The 24,999-nt window shown below is 41.8% G+C and overlaps 1 protein-coding gene across 5 annotated transcripts in view; it reads left to right on the plus strand.

Moving 5' to 3' along the window:
* Positions 1–24,999, plus strand: part of GALK2 (galactokinase 2) — a 113,597-nt gene that overhangs the window by 84,909 nt on the left and 3,689 nt on the right. For all 5 annotated transcript variants that reach the window (XM_047738839.1, XM_047738837.1, XM_047738841.1 and 2 more), the window contains one exon: positions 18,641–18,842. In XM_047738839.1, coding sequence (XP_047594795.1) covers positions 18,641–18,842 — 202 coding nt within the window. The remainder of the gene's footprint in view (positions 1–18,640; positions 18,843–24,999) is intronic.

Genomic DNA, 24,999 nt, shown 5'->3' on the forward strand with positions numbered 1-24,999 from the left:
GGAATCCACTGTTCTCTTTCAGCCAAAATTGGTTTCTTTACCTGGTTATGAGTGTGAGTTGGGAGATGTGGACCGTGAGGTGACAGTGTAGGGAGAGATGTTTACAATCAAACTGTGGCTCACAGCCTTTGCTAAGCCAGCCAGACTTCCAAAGGCTCATGGACAATTGTTGTTTTCTCTTTCCAAATTTCTAATAATTAGATTTGGAAGTGCTCAGAGGCCATTAAAACTAAACACACAAAGGAAAACCCTCAAACCCTTTAGACGTTGTTTAGAATGGCCACAGTCCTTCGCTAGGAACTGGCAAGGAGTAATTCAAGTAGTATTTGTCAGGCCTTCCCCACAGGTAGGAAGAATCTAAGGGTGTGATGTGGTGTGTGGGTTTCTAGAGGCTCAGGGGCCAGGCTGATCTGAGGGAGGGGAGGTGTCTCCGAAGGTGTGAACCACGAGGAAAAGACAAAGCTGTGGTCAGAAGCAGGAGAGGTGGGCACATACAGCTGGCATGGGGGTGGGCCTGCTGCTCAGATGCGCTGTGCTGGGCTGGACACGAATCTCAATGCTTAGATTAGTAACTGCCTGGGACCATGTGTGACAAAAGTGCTGGCCAATTGCCGGCTAATTTGTTTGGATCCTGTGATTTCCAAAGTCATGAGCAATAATCAGGTTTTTGAGCAAGCACAGGGCGCTGACATGGACTGCTCTTTAGGAAGACATCTAGAGTAAAAAAAAAACAACAAAAAGTGTTGTTATTTGCTTTGTGGCTTACATATTCCTCTTCATGTGCATCATAGAGTTTGAATTTCACAATAACTCTGGGTCACATGGTTATCTTCATTTCATAGGTGAAGAAAGTAAGGTCAGAGAGGTACAGGATTTGTCAAGATTTACAGGTTAAGTGCTAAAGCCAGATCCCAAATCCTTCTTTTCTGATTTAACCCAATTCTCTTTCTGCTATTCATTTTTTTTCTTCTCAGCATATTAATAAGCTGGCCTTAGCAACCCTGCACCTTCAGATAATATTGACTTTATTTTGGTTGGCCCTAATTTTTTTTTTCTTGAAACCAGAGAGAGGTGATGAACATAGGTTACTTTGTGGTTGAAGAGTTTTCTTTTGGCTCTTTCCCATTCTGGTGCTTTGGTCTTAGGAGTCTAAGATCATGTGGCATCCAGTAGCTTGCTTAATTTAAGGAGCAAACTCAACTTAACCAGAATGTGCATGAGTTGTATTATAGAAGAACTGTGAGAAGCGCTGTGGAATTTCTCATTTGATAGAAGTGTGGTCCTCATAGATGATCTCAGTTAGGCCTAAGAAAAGTGGTTTGTTTTTATGTGATAGAAACATATAAAGGTATTTCATAAAATAAAAACAGTCAGTTGGTCAGTAATCTCATTTTCTAATTAAGTGTTCTCAGATATTAAGGAAATTGATTTAAAAAATAGCTTGTAAGCTATCAGGCACTAAATTCTATTACCTCAATGCATTTAATTGTTCTTGTAAGAATTTTGGAAGAAAAGTTTTCTATGAAGAGTCTAGAAGAAACGCCAAAGGAAAATATAGACCTTTCTAGAGTTTACAGATATTGGTTGAGCAGAAGTCCTTAAAATCTGGTGATGGACTTCCAATAATGCCAAATAAAATGAATCCTTCAGTTTTCTTTGTTGTTTTCATTTTCACAATATAATAGATTCTTATGAAACAAAGTACTGAAAGGATAAATCAAGTAACTATTTTTGTTATGCACAAAAGATATGCTTTAAGTTGTTTTGGAAATCAAGTGTGGGGAAAATTAGCTTTCACTTAGTCCTTTTCCCTTTCCCTCTCTATCTGGTCTCTCTGTTTGTTGCTCAGTTCCTGTTGACTTCTTGGCTATCTGGCCACAGAGGGCAGGATCATGCCAGGAGTAAAGGGCCTTTATTTTCCTGGAAAATAAAACTTTGATCTCTGATCACTTGGGGATAATGCTTCCTTTGTGGGTTTTCCTCCTCTTCTTTCAACTGTGTGCATAATATACCCCTATTCATTTGGTTTACCTTCCCTTTTTGAATATTTAAGGAACTAAACATGAATGTGAAAATACCTTATATGTATGATTTTAAAGACATGACATCTTAAAACTCTCAACTTCTGTAGGAACACCCAGTATCCTTGTGTTGGAGTCAAGCCAGTGATCTGTGTTGTGTACTGGCCAGTGCCTATGCCACTGACGGGAACCTCCCCCTAATCCCACAAGGCTCCTGAACCACCCTGGAGTCACAAAAGTGGGAGAATTCTGGAATTTTCATCTCCTTGCATGTGACTTTTAAAAGAGCTAAGAATGAAACAAATTCTGAAGGTATGTTTTGAGGAGCAGTTGACACTTACAGTAGTCTTAAATATATTTGGCCATCTTGAACTGAGACAGGTCCAGAATGAATCTATGAACTTGACCACCTTTTCACACTCTGTACCTTCAAACCCTCGAGTTCCCCAAGTATCTCATGTTAATGTGATTTGGGCACGGCTGGCAAGAGAGGATGAAGTGTGATAGAGAGTTGTTAGATCAGTGAGACTAAACATTGACCTCTGTCAGACACTCTGATCCTCTGTGTTGAGGACGAGTGTTTTCCTCTCTCTAGGAAGGTCATCCTTGCGTACTGAGCCCTTAGCTTCAGGGAGACCATACCTGGTATAGGGAAGGCAGAAGGGGATATCTACCTGCCTGACAATAGCAGACTCATGGACTCTGGTGACTTACAGTTATAAAAGCAAGCTGGAAGCAACTTTTCCAGCTTCCTATGAAACTCTCACACAGTAGTTACTAGAGTAGCATTTCCCAGAGATAAACCCTTGAAGAGTCACAGCAACTAAATATGAGCCACGAGGAATCATCTTCTCTGAGGATTTTTGTGCATCTCTGTATTCCCGTGATGACTAGCACATGTTCGCTAAATGAATAAGAGTGACTTAAATGAATTTTCTTCTCTTCATATGGAGAAGTAATGGGTGGGAGGCCAATTCAAGGAACTCAAAGTCTAAATAAAGGGTGTTATATCTAGCTTTTAAAAAAATCTGTTCGGGGCGCCTGGGTGGCTCAGCGGGTTAAAAAAATCTGTTCATCCTGTATTAATAGTAATAATGGTATTAACAACATCTAACACTGAGTACTTACTATGTTGTAAGCACTTACACTATTCTAAGTTCTTTTAAAATATTTGCTATACTTGTCCTCCTGTTTAGAGTACCTGTTTAGAGCATGAAAGTCCTTTTCCAGGCTGGAAACTTGTATAAACACCTTCAGACACATACATTCAAATCTTGATGCAGTCACCCTTAACATCGTCCTCCCCACCCTCCTAATTTGTTCATACTATTGAGATATGACAATCAAACTCCCCAAATTAGGCAGCTCCTGGGGAACAAAGAATTTTTTGGTAGATGTTGTTTTTGTTTGTTTGAAATTCTGTTTAGAAGAAAAGGGCAGATGCATTTTCCATTACAATACTAATTAGGCTTGTGCTCATTGACATAACTGTTAATAATGCTGAATATTCCCTTTTCATTCTATAAACAAAGAGTGATATCAATGTTCTGCAGCCAACAGAACATTCAGTCTTGCATCTCAGTGTTTTTGACAGTGGTCTTTGAATTCACACCAGACTTTACTTAAAACATTTGAAATCTCTGTAAGTGAAATAGAGCACAGGCTGCATAGATTCAGTTTAGAGGAACATAAGGGATAAAGATTGGCTTCAGATGATTTTGCTGCTAGGAACATCTGTATGGTAGGTTTCAAGATTTTGCTATTTTACAGATGAGGAAACTGAGGCACAGAATGATTAGCCCAAGGTCACACAGCTGAAAGTGGCAGAGTTGGGATTCAAGCCCATGCAGTGATTCCTGAGCCCTCCCTCTACGTAAACCCTCCCTCAACCACTGATGTGGGGCTATATCAGGCTTTTATCAGAGAAAGGGGTTTATTATTTAGATCTGACCACATGCAATAGTACGAGCTGTTTAAATAGTATGTAAGGAGCAAGAAAGACAGTGAGGCAGTGATGATTGATATGAAGTGGGGAACAGTAGGGACAAGCAGGAACCCATGAGGATGACCAGAAACAGGAGTCAAACTCTCACCGCCTCCGGGCCTGCAACTTTGATGATACCACTGTCCTTTGGGGGAAGCTTACAATGTACTTGGCCCCAGAGTCAGAGAAGCTGAAAGGAGAGTCAGTGGGATTGGGACGGGGGTGCTGTGGACCGAACTGCTGCTACATGCCAGTGAGGTGAGCTGGCAGAGAAGTGATAAGGTACTTGAGCTGCAGTGGCACCTGGTGTCCCTGCTTAGACCACTGAGGCATGAAGAAAAAAGCCTTTCATCTTTCTTAATATATTTTTTTATTTGCTTGTTTCTCCTATAACCACCTTCTTTCCTGGTCCTGCCAGCTACCTTCTTCACCTCAGCTGCCTCCTTGGCCTTGGCATTGCTGGTGCCCCTGGGCTGCTCAGCCCTGACTACCACCTTGGTCCTAGCCCTGCCAGCCTCCTTGGGCCTGACCTTGTAGTTCCTGGCTACTTCCTCAGCCCATATGCCTTTTTGACTCTGGTTTTGCAGGCCACGCCACTCCTGGCTGCCTCAAGGGAAGGGAGAGGAAGGAGAAGAAAGGAAAAAGACAATTTCTAAACTTTTAAATACGTGTTTTTCTTAAGTCTAGGATATGTGACTTGACATTCCTCAGTATTCCTTTTGCTTGAATCTATCATGGATGTATCTCTACCTTCAGAGAGGTGAAATCATCAAGGGGTCAGGTGTGAATTTACCAGACCGTCTGTTTTTTTTTTTTTTTTTTAAATTTAATTTAATTTTATGTTTTTTTTTCAGTGATCCAAAATTCATTGTTTAGGCACCACACCCAGTGCGCCATACAATATGTACCCTCCTAAATACCCTCTGTTTTGAGTAGAATGAAGCTTCTGTGCGTAGGAGGACAGCTGGCGTCCCACTGTGTGCCTTGTTGCCCCTCTGCTGCTTTAGATTCAGAAAACACCTTTTATAGTCTTCATCTACCTAAGAGGACAGAATCTTGCTATTCCTCTTTTACTTTTTTGCTATTTTTGCTTTAATTTTCACAGTTTTAAGTTCCCATGAAAGTATTTTCTTTGTATTCAAAGCTGCTTTTCTTATAGTTAAATCTGTTTATTTTGGTCAAAGTTATCATTTCCTGTATTGACGTTTTCAAACTGATTATGCTTTAGTAACAAGACCAAAGTCTCAGTGGCTTGACCACTGAAAAGTATGTTCTCTCCACATATTCAACTCAAGGCAGCAGAGGATTTCTGTTCATCTGAGACATACAGGGACCCAGGCATGTCAGAGGGGCCGGGGGGTGGGGGATGGGGGGAGCGGGGGATCTATCTCAATACATTTGTCCATAATTCCTGTGGCCAGAGGAGGGGAATATTGCTAATCACTCACTGGCTTTTAACATCCCCAAGGGAGTGACACCATCACTCCTACTCTCATTTCATTGGCTCCAGTAAGGCACGTGGATGTGAAGAACTTCAGTGGGGGTGGGGAAGTGCAGTTTGTTTTAACATGTGTTAGGAGCATGGGGAACGTGTTAGAAACATCCCTAATGACACCCACAATTCCCTGTGCTGTGTAGCTCTGAGTCTCATCCTATCAAATCTAAGTGATGAGAGCCAATTTACTTGCTCATGTAAAATTATGAAACTGGCCTTTCTTTCCAGACATCTGGGACAATGAATATTGTTCTTGACCAAATTCCAAGTATTTTCACTTAAAAATTAGACATACTGTGATCTCTTCTTATGTTGTGCATTTCTCTCACACTGGCATTTTATCTGCACTTTGGTGAAATCCTTCCTAGTTCTTAGCTTGTCACTTTCTCCCTTGTCTTGTGGAGTTCACACAGACTCTTTTCAGGAGACTGTTTTTCTAGAGTCTTAGGGTATGGTCCAGGAAAACATCTCTTGTTTGAAATCAGTTGTGCACCTCCTATGTCTTTGTTATTTTTCAAAGCACCTAGCTTTAGGTGGAAGGAAATGTCCTAATAAGAACTTCTATTTTTTTTTTTTTAGATTTTATTTATTTATTTGACAGAGAGAGCGAGAGACACAAGCAGGCAGAGCAGCAGAGGGAGAGGGAGAAGCAGGCTCCCCACCGAGCAGGGAGCACGATGTGGGGCTTGATCCCAGGACCCTGGCATCATGACCTGAGCCGAAGGCAGTTGCTTAACCAACTGAGCCACCCAGGCGCCCCCTAATAAGAACTTCTAAATTAGAAACTGTGTACTTCTTCCTTTCCACATGAGTTTGTGTCCAGTTTGTTTCCACACAGGTCTAGAGAAGTAACTGGGTACGGATCTAGGGACTTTGAGCAGGTTATTGCCAAATTTTAATAGTAATGACAACAAATAATGGCCCATTGTGTCTATCTAGACCTTCATAGTTTTAGCCTCATGAAATCTCGATTGATCTTTATTTGTGCTGCAGATTTCCTGATGAGAGCATGACAGGGACCACTTTATGTTCAAAGGCAGAGACATAGCATAGTTTTTTTTTTTCCCCCTTAATTCTTGAGGAAGCTGGTTCTTCATATTGTCTTCAGGCAGGAATGGGTGGGAGACAACACAGGAATGAGCACCTGCAGTCTGTTAGTGCTGCTGGGAAGCCTTAATTCTAGCAATTAATTCTAGCCTTAATTCTAGCTACACAGCACAGGGAAGGGCTATTGATGCAGCAAAAAAGACCGGAGACGACCTCCCTGGGAATAGCAGTGACATTTAGTCTTTTAATGAGAAATTTTAAAATGTTCTAAGAACAAGGAATATAAAATTCTACTCGATTAACACAAAATAGCAAGGTATATACTTTCTTTCTGTGTTTTAGTCCAACAGAGGAAAAGGGACTGTCAGACAGAAAGAAAAGAAAGAAAAGAAAAAGGGAAAAAGAATCTGATAACGGGAGAGAGACTAATGTGTACACAGAGCTGGCTTATGGACAAGCATGTAAACACAAACACAGAGAGAGCACAGACCCACTCAGGCCTGTGTGCATTCACTCCCCACGCTGGTCCGCAGGGGGCTACGTAAACACGTGCGTAATCGCGGGCTTCTGTGAACCAGCATCCTCCTCATCTGTCTCTGCGGGATATGACCGGCTATGTTGCAAGGCCCTGGAGAATAGGAACACCTCACGAGATGTTTGTGAGAGTGCGCCCCTTTTCTCTTCCCTAATATCACACCGCATTTTGAAAAGCCCAGCTGTAGTGTGGTCTACTGTCTCCAGTACTTGCCTTGAGGAAATTAAGGGGAGGGTCCCATTTAGCCTGCGTTGGAGCTCCCTCACTCTCCTCCTTGTGCTGTGTCCAGGCCACCTTCCTGGTCTGAGCTAGTGCATCCCTGTCAAAAGCAAGCTCTGGGCAGTGGCCCATGCAAGCAGGTGGGTCTTGCATGGTGGGTGACAGAGCTTCTCACTTGCTTAATCTCTTGTAATTTGGCAGACTCCTACCTTTTGATCATAATGGCAAATAAATGAGTAATATGAGTAAATAGGGGTAAATTTTTATTCCTTTATTCAATAAGTACTCAACTGAAGGGCAACTATCCAAGCACTGTGCTAGGGCCTGTGATCAGTAAGGCCAGCATAACCCAACAATAAGATAAATGCTGAAGTGTTCTGATGAAAATATACTACTTATTTCTCAGATAAACACAGAGTTTCCCTTTGCCTCTCCTTGTCCTTTTTGCTCCCTTATGTTCCTCCTTCCCCACCCCCCGTAATGCAATTAATAGAAGATAGCAAAGACAAGAGCTCATTTCAGTTTATGCTAAAATATTAGGACAGGCCAGCTCTAGGCAAGTGTGACCCTTGTTTTCCATAGTCCTTCATTCAGCTCTGCATTGACCAAGACTCCTTCCCAACTCCTGAGGCCCCTTTTCAAATGACTTGAAATTGTCTTGTCCTTTCACTTTTTCCAAGAACAAAATTTTAGGGATGTTCTAGGAAGCTCATGGGCAAGTAGTTTGCTCAAGAAAGAGAGGGAAACAAAAATGCGGCTTATCCAGGAATTAGCTTTAGATTCTTTCTTCGCTGATGGGATGGGAGCCAGAAGTGGACATGTGTTGAGAATTAGTTGAGAATTATTGAGAATTTATTGTTACATTCAAGACTCTTTATTAGGTTCTAGGGTCTGGAGAGGAGAACACATCACTGCTAGTGAGTCACAGTGTTTCACTGCTGCTGGGGGTGGGTGCCAGTTTTTGGCTACCTAGCATCCAGGCCCCTTTCCTAGGGAAATCTCATGTGTGTAGGTTGATGAGAGAGTGGGTCTTGCTTCCTGCCGTAGCAGCTGAATGGTCCGATTTGCCTCTCCCAGGTCGCTTTTCACCTGGGTGTGAGCAAGGGCCTCAGGTTCCTCCTGGTGTTTTGGCATGTGCTTAAGTCTGGGGCTTTGAGTCCGCTGGGCACAGGGTCTGTTGTTAAGGTATCTTGAGTCTGATGTCCTATCTAGACTTGTGAAGTAACCGTGACAGTGTTCTTAGCTGCTATAAAGTTGAAGACAGCCCAGCCCTTGCCCTCCTAAAGCAGAGTGTGATGACTGTAATTAGAAGGGAACACAGTAATTAGGGAGTAAGGGACTCTGTCTTGTCATCAGAATGGCCCTGGAATTAACAGGGCCTTTGTGTGTTGCCAGAGTATAAAATGCAGGTGTGGGTGACAATAGCAGAGTGAGGCAAAGCCTTCAAGGTCAGAGAAGTAGAGTTTATTATGAGGCTGACAATGCTGGCTCTCACTGCTCTTGGAAATCTGAGCAAGGGAAGTTAGAAACATGTGGGATGTCCTTACTCTCCACAGACAAGATGGCATTATGTTGTGGATTTGCAAATATTCACAAATGACTCTTGGAATGTAGTTTTCCATGGATTATTGTGGTTTGTGTTGAAAGTGCTTATATATATATATATATATACACACATACATGTATATATATATATATGTATTTATATATATATGTGTATATATATATATATATATATATGTTTTTTTTTCTCATCTGTGGTTTTGCTTTTAAAAGCAGGTAAAGATTTTTTCCCTCTTAAATGTAAAATGCTAATTTAATTTAGTGTTTGCAGCATGGGAATGGGATGCTAATGTGGCTGAAAACAGCAGTTCATTTTTTGTGGGTTTGACCATTTCAGAAACTTCACATTTCTGGAAAAATATTATTATTAGGAAAATAAGTTTGAAACCACAGTCCAACTTCAATGAGGAATATATAGTGTTTTTCCATTCTCCTGCTTAAATAGTCCAAAGACTCTATGCCTCAGAGCAGGGACTTATTGTAACTTTGCTGCATAGGAAAGCAGAGGACTCCAGAGCAGATTCTGAAGTGGTTTTCCCCATCCAGCTCTGGGTTGCTGTTCTTGGAAAACAACTCTTGGGTTAGCCCAGTGGAGCCTTTTTTTTTTAAAAGAAACTGGCCAGTAGCGTGTAGTTCCATGGGGGTACAAAGGCAACTGAGGACTCAACTGCTTTTAGCCCCTCGCCCAAACACCAGCAAAGTGTTTTGGGGTATGAGAGTCTCAGAAAGATTCATTATATACATGCATGAGAAAGATTTCCAGTTCTCCCGGAGCAGCATATTTATTTATTTTGTTGTGATTAATTATCCTGAGATGAAGTTTTTACCCAAGCCTGATTTCCCAAATATTGATCACTTTTTTGAGTGTGTTAGCTGAAGGCCAGCACTCTGCATTCTTCCACATCCACACAGCCTTTATGCAGTTTGGTAGTATGAGGTGACACGAAGAAACTCTGTGTACTGAGGTTGGGGGAAAGGATGGTCTGACCGTGCTCGGCACCCCTCAGACTGACTCCTAGAGCACACTGGGAGAACCACCCTTTTAGAAGGACTGATCAGTGAAGGTGACTTGAAATCCAGTCGTGTGAGGGAAGCTGGGTGGTTGGTCTGCGGAGGAGAAAGCGTCACTGCTAATAGAGTCACGGTATTTCACCACTGCTGGGCGTGGGTGCCCTAGTTTGGGCTACCTAGCATCGGGTCCAATTTGCCTCTCCCAGGTCGCTTGTCATCTGGGTGTGAGCAAGGGGCTCAGGTTCCTCCTGGTGTCCTGGCATGTGCTTATGTCTCATAGAATTTGTGAGCTCTCCAATATCTTTAAAATAAATTACTTTTTTGGTTAAGTTAGTCCATATCGATTTCTGTTGTTTACAAACAGGAATCCTGACTGACATAATTGCTAAAAACCTACAATGGTTTCTTATTTCTAGCTGGAATTTATAACCTGGATCCAAGGACAGCTTTATGGAATCTTGTGTCTGTGTTGTACTATAGGTAGAATTTTGGATATTTGTGCATTCAGAAGGGGGGAAGGTCTCTAGCTTAGATTTGACTCTGGAAAGTTTCTGTAATTCTAAAAGGGCTAAGAACCACTTGCCTACACAGTAAAATTTAAATTCCTTACTTTAGGGTAACTTAAAAAACCTTGATGATCCGGCCTCTGTCTACTGCTTCAGTTTTCTCTTTCATTGAGTTTCCTATTGCTTCTGCTCTTTGTCCTCATTCCATGAAAGTTACAGCTGAGTACTGTGGATTCTCTAAAAGTACCTCGTGTTTTTTAATGTCTTTGTTCATGATGTTCCTTCTGCCTTAAATTCCCAGTGCTTTTCTTGGCTCTTTACCCCACCTTTTAGTGGGTTTTCTGGGTACCTGCTCATCTTTTAAATTCCGCTGGTTTCACCTCTTCTGTGAAGGTCATAATCTCTGTGCTCCATCCCCATGGCTCACCTGATTCTAGCTTTGCCAGCAGCCATGTCATGTTAGCCGCTGGTGTGAGCGCTTCTTCATCAGCTTGGGGCATTTTTCAAAGTCACTGAAGGTAGCTTCACTGTACAGGCACATCTTTGTGGAGAAGTTAACCCCTTTGGGGGTAACAATGGGGATGTCTGCGGACAAATGCCTCAGGCTTCCCATCTGCTGATGGGACTTTACTGATGTACCTTCTACACGGTTCTTCAGAGAGGCCCCTGAGCAACTGGGCCCTGAGTTGTCCACAGTGGTGCCCTGTTTGGCACCCTCCATTTGACTTTCTTCTTTCCTGTCTCCCTTTCCTTACTTCTGTGCTCCTGCTTCCTAGATTTCTGTTACCTGCACCCAAGGCTTTGTCTTAGCCTTTGCTTTTGGGTCAATCCATCAGGACAACCTCTTACAGTCATGCCTCTGTGTTAGCTCTGAGGAGATGCCTTAGCATCTGTTGCCTTTATTGTCCTTATTTAGTGATTTTTCTCTAGTAAACTATTATGTCTTTTTTATTTAAAATTTTTAAAAATTTATTTTCATTTATTTTTCACTGTGATAAGAACAGTTAACATGAGATCTATCCTTTTAATGCATTTTAAGCATAATTATTGTTGACTGTAAGTACATTGTTATACATCTTACTTGATAATCATCTTATTTCGCTGAAGCTTTATGTCTGTTGATTAGTAAGTCCCCATTTCCCCTTCTCCTGGCCCCTGGTAACTACTACTCCAGCCTTTGATTTTGTGAATTTAATTACTTTAGCTACTTCCTATAAGTGGAATCGTGTAGTACTTACCCTTCTTTTGTTGGCTTTTTGGCTTATTAAATTTAACATAATATCCTCAAGGTCCATTCATATTGCTGTATATTACAGAATTTCCTTCATTTTTAAAGCTGGATAATATTCTTTTATATGTATATACTACATTTTTTTAAATCCATTCATCCACTGGTGGACATTTAGTTTACTTCTGTATCTTAGCTATTGTGAATAGGGCTGCAATGAAGGTAGGAGTGCTAGTATCTCTTTGACATCCTGATTTCAGTTTTTTTGGATGTATACCCAGGAGTGGAATTGCTGTATCATACAGTAGTTCTATTTTTTTTTTTTAAAGATTTTATTTATTTATTTGACAGAGAGAGATCACAAGTAGACGGAGAGGAAGGCAGAGAGAGAGAGAGAGAGAGGGAAGCAGGCTTCTTGCTGAGCAGAGAGCCCGATGTGGGACTCGATCCCAGGACCCTGAGATCATGACCTGAGCCGAAGGCAGCGGCTTAACCCACTGAGCCACCCAGGCGCCCCAGTAGTTCTATTTTTAATTTTTTGAGGAACCTCTGTACTGTTTTCCATGGTGGCTGCACATTTTGCATTCCCATCAACAGTGTGCAAGAGTTCTAGTTTCTCTACATCCTCACCAACACTTGTCTTTTGTTAAACTATTACTTCCTGAGGGTAAAGAGCTCATCTTACTCATTAGTGTTCCCTCAGTATTAACAGAGAAAACTGTATCCTCATCAGTGTGTGAAAAAACATAAGACATGAGAGCTTTTCTCAGACCTGTGTTTACATGGCTCTCAGGAGCAGAACTAAGACCAATCAGTAGAAGTTACTAGAACACAGAGTTTAGTTCAATATGGAACTATCAGTGCACCCAAAGGGGGGGTGGTATTTGTTAGTAACCGTGGCTCCTTATGGGATGATGACTCACTTGGTTTGCCCACTCTTCCCTCTCTAGCCAAGAATTCCTGTAATAGAGAGCTTTATGTTAAAGGAGAACATGCACATACCTATAAGGACCAGGCAGGCATGCAAACTAGTGAGGCAATCTGAGTATCAGAAAATTGGGAATGGAGGGAACTGTGTAGAAATAAGGTGTGTGTATTCTGTCTAAAAGGGATAGCTGCTCCTCAGCTCCAGCCAGTGACCTTTGTGCAAGAATATAGGTTCAGTGCTGCCAGGCTTCAGTTTTTCAAGGGAAAGCAGAAATCCAGATTCTTATATAAAAAGTCCCAGTTTGGAAAACAATACGCGGGTCGAGAAGGCATCACTGGGGCTGGATATGGACCATGGGTTGTTAGTTTGCAACCTTTGTGTAGCATGTGTAGCAAAGGAAGTTAAAACTTCAGGTGTGAGGATAACCTCCTTAAGAGATTGCCCCAGGTTCTGGTCAGTCTGCTCTCTTCAGGTCTGTAAACACACTCTGCCTGTTCCCAGCTCAGGCCTTTGGTCATCCTTTCTTTGCAACAAGGAAGCTCTGTGGTTTGGGCTCTTCTGTGATCCTTCCCATTACTGCTGTGCCTCCACCAAACCCTGTCATCTTAGTGCACCTTCAGCGGCTCTGGCACTTGCATGTCTGCTGCAGTTCATCACTTGCGGTGGTCTCAGAGCTTGTTTTCTCTGTTTAACTGAGTTGTTGAGTTCCTCACATCCAGGGCTCTTATTTCACATGTCTTTCCTATCATTTGGAGCATGGTATGTGGCACATAGCAGGTGCTCAATAAGAACTGTTGGTTGACTGATGCTCGATGGCCATCTTGCTCAGGCCTTTTGTCATCACTCTTCGTAGAAGATGAGGTAATAAAAGGTCTTGTAAGTAAAAAAAAAAATGAGTTAGATTAAATCAGTGGGACTCTTAGAAATTGAATAGGCATGTCCCCCATCTCCTGTTGACCAGCTGTTCTTAGAGCTTTTATGAGGAAATGGTGCCTGGTGTGTTACCTCTGCCACAGACTCTTTCTCATCCATTTTCACCAAAGATACAGCAAAAGAACCAATCATCTGTTCCCCTTTTTAGATCCGTTGATTAGAGATGGGTTCTGATCATAAGCTATGTGGCCATCCTTTTAAGGTAAAAGTAAGCAGCAGACAGCTTTTTGTTACAAAGATTGTCTAACAGAAAAAAATTATCTTAACTAATTCTGATGATCTATTTCTCTTGCTTCCCTTTTATTTGAAACACTTCTTGTTTGTTTTAGAAATCTCCTTTTTTCTACATCTGTGAAGCAAAACACAATATAAACAATTCTATCATCTGTGATAATGATAATTAGGTACACTTTGGACACAGGAGTTTACTAATTGTCTTTTAACCTTCTTTTAGTCAGCTTTTCCCACTTTTTTGGTGAAGGTGCTAGTAAGCATAAACTGCCAAAATAGTAGGTCTTGTCTGTTGCATTTGTCTCATAATTGTTTACTTCGCCAAGTTTTGCTACGAAGACGAGGAACTGACCATTTCTTCAGTGAACATTTATTGAGCCCCCATGGTATGCCAGACCCTATTTCAGCTGCTGAAGATGCAAAAGTGAAATTCTGTAGACAAGGAAGGCCCTTGCTTTCCCAGGGCTGACCTTCTAGTGGTGAGAAACAACCACAAACTGATGAACAAATATATATTAGCAAGACATTTGGGATGGTAGTAAGTATTGGGAGAATAAAATAGAATGGAGAGAATGCATATGCGAGGGAGTTACTCTGGAGTTGAGGGAAGGTCTCCTTGAAGCTGTGACAGCTGAGGCTTGAATGACAAGTGGGGTCCAGCCATGTCAAGATCAAGGCGAGGAGCATTCCAGGCTAACAAAACAGCTCATGCCAGGGCCTCCGGCAAGAGCTCATGTGGTGAGTGTACTGACCTAGGAAGTCAGATGGAAGGGGAAGTTTAGAGCTAACAGAATTATTATACAAGTGAATTTATTCAGCGGCTTGTGCAGTTTAAATGTTTATGGTCATGATCATTTAGATAGATCTTAGAATCTGTGTCATGATTTCAGGATTAGACTCAGTCATTATCTAAGATTCATGCTGGAGAAAGTCAATCTTTCAAAGTCTATGTGGTATGTCCTGCTTTGAAGCCTCAAATTTCCTATGATAGGATAGGACATTAATAGTGTCTGGTGTTATATTCTTAAATTAAATTTGCCTTGGAAGTAATCACGCATGTGGTGAACATAGTAAGAAACAACTTCCTTCATCTTTTAATATAATAATTGCTCTCAAGGATTGTAAGAGCTTATAGACAGTTGGAACATCCGGTTTTAAAGTTAACTGGACAGGGAAGAAAGCTATTGTGGATAAAGTTTCAGATTTTCTTGGATTTTTTGGTATCTGAGTAACAAGAGACCCGATGAATTGCCAGCACATAACAAGCCAGAATCCTGGATCCAAAGAGCATTTGTGATGTCCAGCCAACACAGAACTGCTTTTCCTCCCAAAGGGTGGTCTCCAAATCTTTTGTAGCCCGTGGCAAGATTTTTATATCACAATTGAAACCAGATGCCCTTTCTGCCCTCTCCCTTGTTGTTGTTGGAGTTACTACCTTTGGGGAGGTGGGTGTGAGCCATGGCGGTCTGTCATGTACCTTCAGAATGCCCTGCCAGAGTCCTCAGCAGATGTGCCTACTCAGAAATCTTGTGTGAAACACTGTGCAATGGAGAATAGATTTGAGAAGATGCCAGGTTTGTGAGGTTCTGGTCATCTGCTCGGTGCATTCTGAATGTTTCTTGTCACAAAGCAAAACACCAGTCCTAAGGTTTAGTATAAGAGACCTTTCTGGGGGCGCCTGGGTGGCTCAGTTGGTAAAGCCTCTGCCTTCGGCTCAGGTCATGATCCCAGGGGCCTGAGATTGAGCCCCACTTTGGGCTCCCTGCTCAGGAGGAGCTGCTTCCTCTCCCTCTGCCCCTCCCCTGTTTGTGCTCTTTCTCTCTCTCAAATAAATAAATAAAATCTTTAAAAAAAAAAAAAAACACCTTTCTGGATGGTTTCTATTTTAGAATATTTAATCCCAGTGGAAAATATTTCATCCTAAAGGACTATGTAATCCTAAAGAAAAACTAAAGCATACTGTTGCTATATATATATATATATATATATATATATATATATATCCCATACTACTGGACTATATTGAGTTTTATTCCAGGCTACAGCCTTGAAATGTGCCTGTATTTTACACACATGACACTGGGAATCCAGACTATCAAAAGTCACTGTGAATTCTTGATTAAAAGGAACTTATTAGATATAACAATGAAACATAATGTGTCCCCTTTGTTCAGATCCTGGTGTAAATCAACTGAAATTTAAACAACTGGGAAAATTTAATATGGATGGAATATGAGATGATGGACTGCAAGAGCGGTGTAGAGTCAAGAGAGAGCTTCCAGCTGGGGCCATCATGGCTTCTCTGAGCATAAAAAATTAAAACTGAAACAGGTAAAATTTTGAGAGAGAGAAGAAGGACAGGAAATGATTTCTATGTGGCTACCGAGTATCCTGAGAAGCAAAGAGTGTTTGGGTAAGAGTAGGGGAGTTTGGCTGGAGGGAAGATGTCCTGCTGGGACAGAGCATGCTAAAGGCGGGAATCTGAATTATGGGAAACACTGGTGAGGCAGAAGGTTTGGGGCGGTAGCATGAGTAAGGCTGTCTGTCAGGAGCTCGGTCTGGCAGTGTCATCCTCAAGGGAGGTTGCAGGGAGGAGAGATTAAGACAGGGATATCAATTTAGAAACTACTGCAAAATATTTCAAGTGAGAAAAGGAATAAAAGTGTAAATTTGGGTGATGACAATGGCAATATAAGGGAGGGATGACTACAAGACATGTTGCAAAAGAACTGACTAGATTTGATGACTGAATTTAGGTCCTCTTTGGAAGAGGACAGGAAAATTCATAAGAATTTGCATCATTTCATTGATGCAAGTAGTTAACTATACGTTTAATTTACCGAATATGACTGAATTGAGAATGTTTGGAAGAAAACTTTGATTTTTTTTTTATTAATTTATAGAAAGGTAGCCCCACCTTTGTACTTACTGAACTTTACACAGATCCTAAGAATGGCTTAGGTTCCTCTAGCCATGGCTGGCTTTTTATCCATCTCCAAGAGTTGGACAGTGCTGTGGAAGGGGAAAAAAGGTGACCTGAAACTTATAATAAAATTTATTGGTTTGTAAGAGAACTGTGACAGCACCTCTGAAAAGTAGTAAAAGACTAGGAGAGGAAGCTGCAGGCTGACACTGGAGGATCAAGTCATGTAGAAAAGGCCACCTTGAAAGGATGTTCATTGTCCTCCAGTGGAGTGGCAGAACCAGCTGCAAGGAGGGAGCTGGGGAATAAATCCTTTGACCTACTTCCTTCCCTCCCATTTCTCAATGATCTCCCTTTCCCTAGTCTACACAGCAAGTGAACCAAGGGATATAATCATACTTGTCAACCTCCTGAGGCAGAGCAGAGAGTAGAACTGAGTGCGCGGACAGGAGGTAATAGTCACGGCATCCTCTTTACAACATCTAACAACATGGGGGAAGGGGAAAGGCTTGGAAGGAGATCTTCATAGAATCATGAAATGTTAGACCTGGAAGTAATTCTCAGCCTCGTTTTAGAGATGGGAAAATAGAACCATGTAGAAGTAGCAACTGGGTACAACTGTCATTCTGAGAAGAATGACAGACCTTGTGATTCACAGCCCTGGCTCTTTCCAGTAGACTGGGTAAGCTTCCATATAATCACAAATTCCCCAGGCCCACAGCACCCCCTCAGCCACTTTGGCAAGATTGAACTACGGTAAGAAGGTCCCAGTTGTTATTCAAGGGAGCGTATAATCATTATTAAGCCATCCCAGTAGGATGTGTTTCTGTAACTGAAGTTAGAGTCATTGTGGATAATCTAGAAAGTATAGAAATGTGTTAAGGGGAAAATAAAATCACCCATAATTACCACAGAGATGATATCTGTTAATATTTTGGTGCTTTCTTTGAATTTTTAGAAATTAAGGGTGCCTGGGTGGCTCAGTGGGTTAAGTCTCTGCTTTTGGCTCAGGTCATGATCTCAGAGTCTTAGGATCGAGGCCCGCATCGGGCTCTCTGTTCGGCGGGGAGCCTGCTTCCCCCTCTCTCTCTGCCTGCCTCTCTGCCTACTTGTGACCTCTCTCTCTCTCTCTCAAATAAATAAATAAAATCTTAAAAAAAAAAAATTAAAATTTACACAAATACACGTATATGTGAATGCAAAATTAATATCAGTTGTACCTACAGTTGTCTATCTTGTTTTTTTACTTGATAGTGAATAATTTCCCATGAGTAAATTGTCTTAGAATCTAATAGCAGTAACATTTTTTAATGGATGTAGCTTAGTTTTTAAAATGTTCCCTGTTATTAGACATTTAAGTTGTTTCCTGTTTTTTGCTATGATAGATAATGCTGCTGTACATGTATGTGTGTGTGTATACATATGTAAGTAATTGCTTATCTCTAGGATACATTTTTATAAATAGAATTGCCAGTGTAAGCATTTTCAGTGCTCCTTTCTGGTGGGTCACAGTGGAAAGAATGTGGCCTGTGGATCAGACATCCTTATTGATATTCTGCTTCTCTAGTTTCTGGATGTGTGACCTCAGGCATGTCATTTCAGCCTGCTATCTGTTTAACAGGGATCAGGCTGCCACTCCCCCAGTGTGTGAGGAGAATGACATGAGACAGTCCTGCCTCTAAAGGGCCTGACGCATAGGGAGCGCCCAGTACACCTCACCTCCCCCTCCCGAGGGGATGAATTAGTTTGCATGCACATGTGTGTACACGTCCGTGTGCAGAATGATGGGAATAAAGCGTACTTCTGAGACTGAATTCCATATCAAGAAAAAAGTAAAACTGACTTGGAAAGAGACAGATGTAGATATGAAGATTTCTTTTGGTGAAAGAGAGACCTATTTAAAGTCTAACGTATTGAGAATGAAGATAGAAATGGAAGTCCTCAGTGACTACTTTTCCTTGCACTGGGTTGTCCGGTAAATGTCTCCCCTTGTTCCCTGTCCCTTTTCTTCCTAAGTGCCCATCTTCAAACTCTACCAGCGGGCCAAGCACGTGTACAGCGAGGCTGCGCGAGTGCTCCAGTTTAAGAAGATATGTGAAGAAGCACCTGATGACACGGTCCAGCTGCTGGGAGAGTTAATGAACCAGAGCCACGCGAGTTGCCGGGACATGTACGAGTGCAGCTGCCCCGAGCTGGACCAGCTGGTGGACATCTGTCGGTGAGGCTGAGAGAGCAGCATGGTGGCGGCGGGGGTCCCTGCCAAAGAAACTGTTAATGGATGAAAACTGCAGTATTTTCATAACCTTCTAAGTGAAAGGAGATCCTTCCCCACTTCCTCTCTGAGGTGTTGTATACAGGGCTGAACTTGTTCTCTCCTAAATATTTGAGGGAGAAAGATTCCAGAGACCTGACTCCACAGCTTTATGAGGCTGCAGGTTTAGAATCGGTTCTTCCCATGTTTCCATCTTGGGATGACTTGGTATTTCAGGAAGCTTTCCTTAGACAGGGGTCCTGTTGTTGCTTTCTCATCATATTTTCATCACTACAATGGTGGCCCTGCCAGCATCTTCTGTTTGGTGTCCTGAGTTTAGTAGCTTTATTCAAAAGAAGGCAGAAAACAGAAAGAGGGCCTGAAACCTGCGTGGAGTGTATTCAGGGGCAAGGGAGGTTGCTGAAGGAATTACTCAGCAGGCCAGCATGTCCTGCCTTCCAGATTTAGGTTAGGCAATTTGGAGAAATAAGGATTTGATGAAAGCCTCTTTTATAAATGTTTGGTTGAGACAGAAATGTAAAGAGGAAAACTCTTTCACAAAGCCTGAGAACAGCTTCCTTATAATTGTTAGAGAATGGGGATAATGGATAGAGTAGAATGGTCACTTTACCCAGAAGGGATTTCATTGACCTTGGGAGAACTGAAAGGGAAATTGGGAGAACTCTCAAATGACTAGATGTTATTTCCACTGTGAGAAGATGATACAGAACTGCCTGCAATTAGTCATGAGAATATAATTAACCACTTGGCGCCTATGGCTTGCCTCACTCGTTGCCACACTCCTAGCCTGAAAAGTTTAAATCAACTAGCTCCAGTGATCACAATTGGCATGTATAACCCAACTTGTAGAGAGATTTGAACATAGCATTGATGAGAATCCTTCTGCTGACGTCAGAGTTTGCTCCTTAATTGCCAAAAAGCCTTCCAGAGCTTGTTCCCTTAGAAGTGCTCTTTTCTGAAAGTATCAAGGGCCCAGTAAATGGAAGCGACAAATATTGTTCAGTTCTGGAAATAAGAGGAAGTGGAATGATTTGTGCAGGAATCAGGAAGAAGTGTCTTTGCCTGGAAGGTAGTGGAATAGTTTGAATTCCACCTGAAAGGCAGTGAAAGGGCATTTGTCAGTCTCCTGGAATTCCCTAAAGAACTTTCTCTTCCGGGGATGGCCAATCAGCTCTTGCTCTTTTGGAGCCTACATTCTCATGGGGAAAGAGGGAGGTGACAATGAAAAATAAATTGAGTGGTAGTAATAAGTGCTATGAAAAAAAGCATAGAAGGGATAGAAAGCACCAAGGTTGGGGTGGCTAATCTTTCTAGGACTTGGTTGAAGAAGGCTTCTCTGAGGAGGTGATGTTTGAGCAGAGACCTGAAGGAAGTGAAGAAAATAGATGGCCAGTGCATAGGCCCTGGGGTGGGGACGTGGCTGCCACGTGTGAGGAACAGCTAGCAAAGCAGTGAGGTTGGAGGGCAGTCAAGGAGAGAGTAGCAGGTGATGAAGTATGAGAGGTAGCGTGAGGCATACCACATGGGGCTTCATGGGCCATCAGCCATTGGAAGGACTCTGGCTTTGGGTGGAGAAAGGTAGCAGTGGAAGCACTAATGGATCCGATGCCAGATGAGCCTGGCAGGAAGATTCAAAACAACACTGTGTGCATGAAAGACAAGAATCAAGCTGACCCCTGGGTTTTTGGCTTGAGACACAGGGCTCCATCCCAGGACCCAGGGATCATGACTTGAGCCCAAGGCAGCCGCTTAACTGATGGAGCCACCCAGGCACTCCAGGTCTATATATTTTTAAAGATTGGGTTCCAGTGAAAGATTTAGTGTCTGTGTCTTGGAAGGGTTTAGAAGTGTACCTTTCATTTATTATTTCACTTGTTTTTGAAAGCTCCTTTTTAAATAGCTTAATTAATACTTGAATTTAACACTTAAAGCACTTTATTTCTTAAAATATTTCTATCTAGCCCATTTTCATCTGCTGTATTGGTTTTCTGAGGGAAATTCAGTTGTGTCTAGTTTAAGGAGCGCACTCCCCTTTTTGTGGTTGTTTTTGTTTGAAAAGTCAATTGCTAAGCATCAAAATTAGTTTCTGCTTACTCCATAACCATATAGGGACCAAGTTTCCCATACTGAAAGATTACCTTTTGGCATGTTGTAAATATTGGCCAGAATAGTTGTCTGGTCCTTAAATGTCTTATATAATTATTTTTTCCATTGCTGTCACTGTGACCAGCAGGTATTCTTCAAATGTTCCCATTGGTTCCCAGTTACTTAAAGGTCCTACGTGGCAGAGGAACCTGAGGATAGCCCCCGGGAGCTCTCACTGATGCCATTCCTCCCTTGAGCCAGCAAATGCTTTCCAATAGGGTATTTGTGTCCTATGTGACACTGAAGGCCTATTTTCAAGAGCTTTAAAACTTTTTTGTGTGTGGCTGGAAGGGGGGGAGGGGGAGGAATGCAGAAGAATGAAAAAGATAGTGGTGATGTGGGGTGGTTAAAACTGGGAGAGAAAGATGGCTAATGGAGAGTAGTGGATGGTAAAAGTATGGGAAGATTCAGTGAAAAATGAGACACACTTAAGCCCTGGTTGCTCCTGAAGCTTTATGACTGTTCGCTGGGCCAGGCAGAGGCAGTGCTGGGAAGGGCCCTGGCAAGGTACATAACTCAACTTCTGGGAGGGTATTATTTTGTTTAAGAATCATGATCAGCTCCAAACATCCCTGTCCCTTTAAAAATGTTAACAACCAAGATGCCCTTCAACAGACGAATGGATAAGGAAGATGTGGTCCATATACACTATGGAGTATTATGCCTCCATCAGAAAGGATGAATACCCAACTTTTGTAGCAACATGGATGGGACTGGAAGAGATTATGCTGAGTGAAATAAGTCAAGCAGAGAGAGTCAATTATCATATGGTTTCACTTATTTGTGGAGCATAACAAATAGCATGGAAGACATGGGGAGTTAGGAGAAGGCAGTTGGGGGAAATTGGAAGGGGAGGTGAACAATGAGAGACTATGGACTCTGAAAAACAATCTGAAGGGTTTGAAGAGGTGGGGGGATGGGAGGTTGGGGGAACCAGGTGGTGGGTATTAGAGAGGGCACGGACTGCATGGAGCACTGGGTATGGTACAAAAACAATGAATACTGTTATGCTGAAAATAAATTAAAAAAAATGATTAAAAAAAGTTAACAATCAAAATAATGACAGTAACAATGATGATAATAATAAAAAATAATAAATAAAATAAAAATGTTAACACCAATGGGGAAGGTGTGACCAAGACTGGGCAGTCTGAGAAGGTTGGTTGCCTTTCGGGAGACAGAAGAAGGCAGAAGGCAGCTGAAATGGGTGCAAGGAGGAGCAAGACCGAAGACCATCTTTTTTTCCTAGTCCACTTGTGGCACTTCAAAATTCCTTTATTTTCCTGAAGTCCTGCTTGGAAACTATGAGCATGAAAAGACAACTAACTGATGGAGTTAATGCCTAGATACCTAGGGCACTACATACAAGCTAAAATCTTTTAAGTTTAATTTTTAAAAATTTTTATTAAATTCCAATTAGTTAACATACAGTGTAATACTAGTTTCAGGTGTACAATATAGTGATTCAACACTTGCATACATCACTCTGTGCTCATCACAGCAAGTGCACTCCTTCATCCCCACTCCATTTCATCCATACCCTACCCCACTTACCCTCTGGTAACCATCAGTTTGTTCTCTATAGGTAAGAGTCTGTTTCTTGGTTTGCCTCCTCTATCTGTCTCTCTCTCAGTCTCTCTCTTTTTCCCTTAGCTCATTTGTTTAGTTTCTTAAATTCCAGAAATCATATGGTTTTTGTCTTTCTCTGACTTATTTCACTTAGCATTACACTCTCTATTTCCATCCATGTCATTGAAAATGGCAAGATTTCATTCTTTTCTATGGCTGAATGATATTCCTTAGTGTATATGTGTGTGTGTATGTGTGTGTGTCCATACATATATATCACATCTTCTTTATCCATTCATCAACCGATGGACACGGGCTATTTCCATAACTTGGCTGTTGTCAATAATGCTGCTATAAATATTGGGATGCATGCATCCCTTTGAATTAGTGTTTTTTTTTTTTAAAGATTTTATTTATTCATTTGACAGACAGAGATCACAAGTGGGCAGAGAGGCAGGCAGAGAGAGAGAGGAAGAAGCAGGCTCCCCGCTGAGCAGAGAGCCAGATGCGGGGCTCCATCCCAGGACCCTGAGATCATGACCTGAGCCGAAGGCAGCGGCTCAACCCACTGAGCCACCCAGGCGCCCCTGAATTAGTGTTTTTGTATCCTTTGGGTGTATACCTAGTAGAGTGATTACTGGATTGTAGCTCTATTTTCAACTTGGTGAGGAGCCCCCATAATGTTTCCAAGAGTGGCTGCACTAGCTTGCATGCCCACCAACAGTGCCGGAGTGTTCTCCTTTCTCCACATCCTCACCAATACCTGTCATACAAGCTGCAATCTTAATGTGATCTAAGCTAGACTATATTCAGAAGGCATCTCTAGGTAGCTAGCCTATAAGACAGTGTATAAGAAGCAGCACCGTATGACCCAAGTGGAGAGAAGAGGGGGAAAAAGAAAGGATATTTTTTCAGTTGAGGCTTTTACTGTTTGAGAGAAAATCAGTTTAGCATCTAAAGAAAGGACCAGGGAGGGAGAAGGGAACTACATTTATGCAGTTAGACTGTTTATTATTTTTATTAAATTAATGTTAGAAAGCCTCAGTTATGTGAAAGTATAACAATGAAAGAAAAAGATGAAGCTTTTCCAATTATAAAATAACTCTACTAAATGAACAACATATAAATTTTAAGACACAGCTAAATTGTAAAGTAGGATTCATTGAGAAACACACAGCAATTTTGAAACCAAGTCAGTTATATGTGAGACAGCTCATTTGTTATTGGTTTTCCTGGTTATACTTAAGAAAAAATAGTTTATGCCTTTTGTTTCTCTTTGACACTTGCTGAAATTGGAGACCTCATCAATACTGCATCATTGTCCAAGCTATTAAGGAAGATGAATGACAAATGTTAATAGGATAACAAAGATTACAGAAGCTAATTTGCTATCTTCTTCAGAAGTCTTTTCAAACTTTATTCCACAGCTATGCTGCTCAGCCTCTTGCACCCATTCTCTTGACCATGTCGGGGAAGAATGAAGCGTAAACCCATATTTGTATGTTCCTTTCCCCATGATGTCAAGGCTCATCTTCACACTCTGCCAGATAAAGGGAGAGGCCCACTTCAGCTGCACTTAGGGGCTCACTTCTCTTTGGGCCCGTCTTCCACTTACTATCCCCCGCCTCACCACCATCCATATATATACCATTTGTAGGAAACAACTCAGCTGGTCTTTCAGAGCCTTTAGTGGCTTACATTCCTCATATAGACTTACAGTTATATTTTCCTATACTTTCTCATTTGAACAATATTTGAAGTTTGTGGTTTCTTGAATCTAAAGCAATCTGAAAGTGTTTTTAATTTGGCTGCAAAAATCATAGAAATTGTTCTGGAAGGTCTGTTTTCCTGAGATTGTAGCCAGAAGATTCTAGGCTTTGAAGCAGAAGCTAGAAGTCTTTCCACATATAGAATACATTACTAACAGCTTATATTTATATATAACATGCATATGTAAACTGTCTCACATGTAACTGAAAATTGTTTTATGTGCCTTGGAAAGTTCTATTTTATTTTATTTTTTTAAGATTTTATTTATTTATTTGACAGACAGAGATCACAAGTAGGCAGAGAGGCAGACAGAGAGAGGGAAACAGACACCCTGCCGAGCAGAGAGCCCGATGTGGGACTCGATCCCAGGACCCTGATCATGACCTGAGCGAAGGCAGCAGCTTAACCCACTGAGCCACCCAGGTGCCCCAGAAAGTTCTATTTTAAAATTTAGCTATTTCTTATAAAAATATATTTTGTTCAGGGCCTCCTGGGTGGCTCAGTCGTTAAGCATCTGCCTTCAGTTCAGGTCATGATCCCAGGGTCCTGGGATTGAGTCCCACATCGGGCTCCCTGCTTAGCAGGGTATCTGCTTCTCCCTCTCCTTCTGTCTGCTGCT

This window comes from Lutra lutra, chromosome 7 (assembly GCF_902655055.1).
Source record: "Lutra lutra chromosome 7, mLutLut1.2, whole genome shotgun sequence".
In the NCBI taxonomy this organism is placed as follows: Eukaryota; Metazoa; Chordata; class Mammalia; order Carnivora; family Mustelidae; genus Lutra; species Lutra lutra.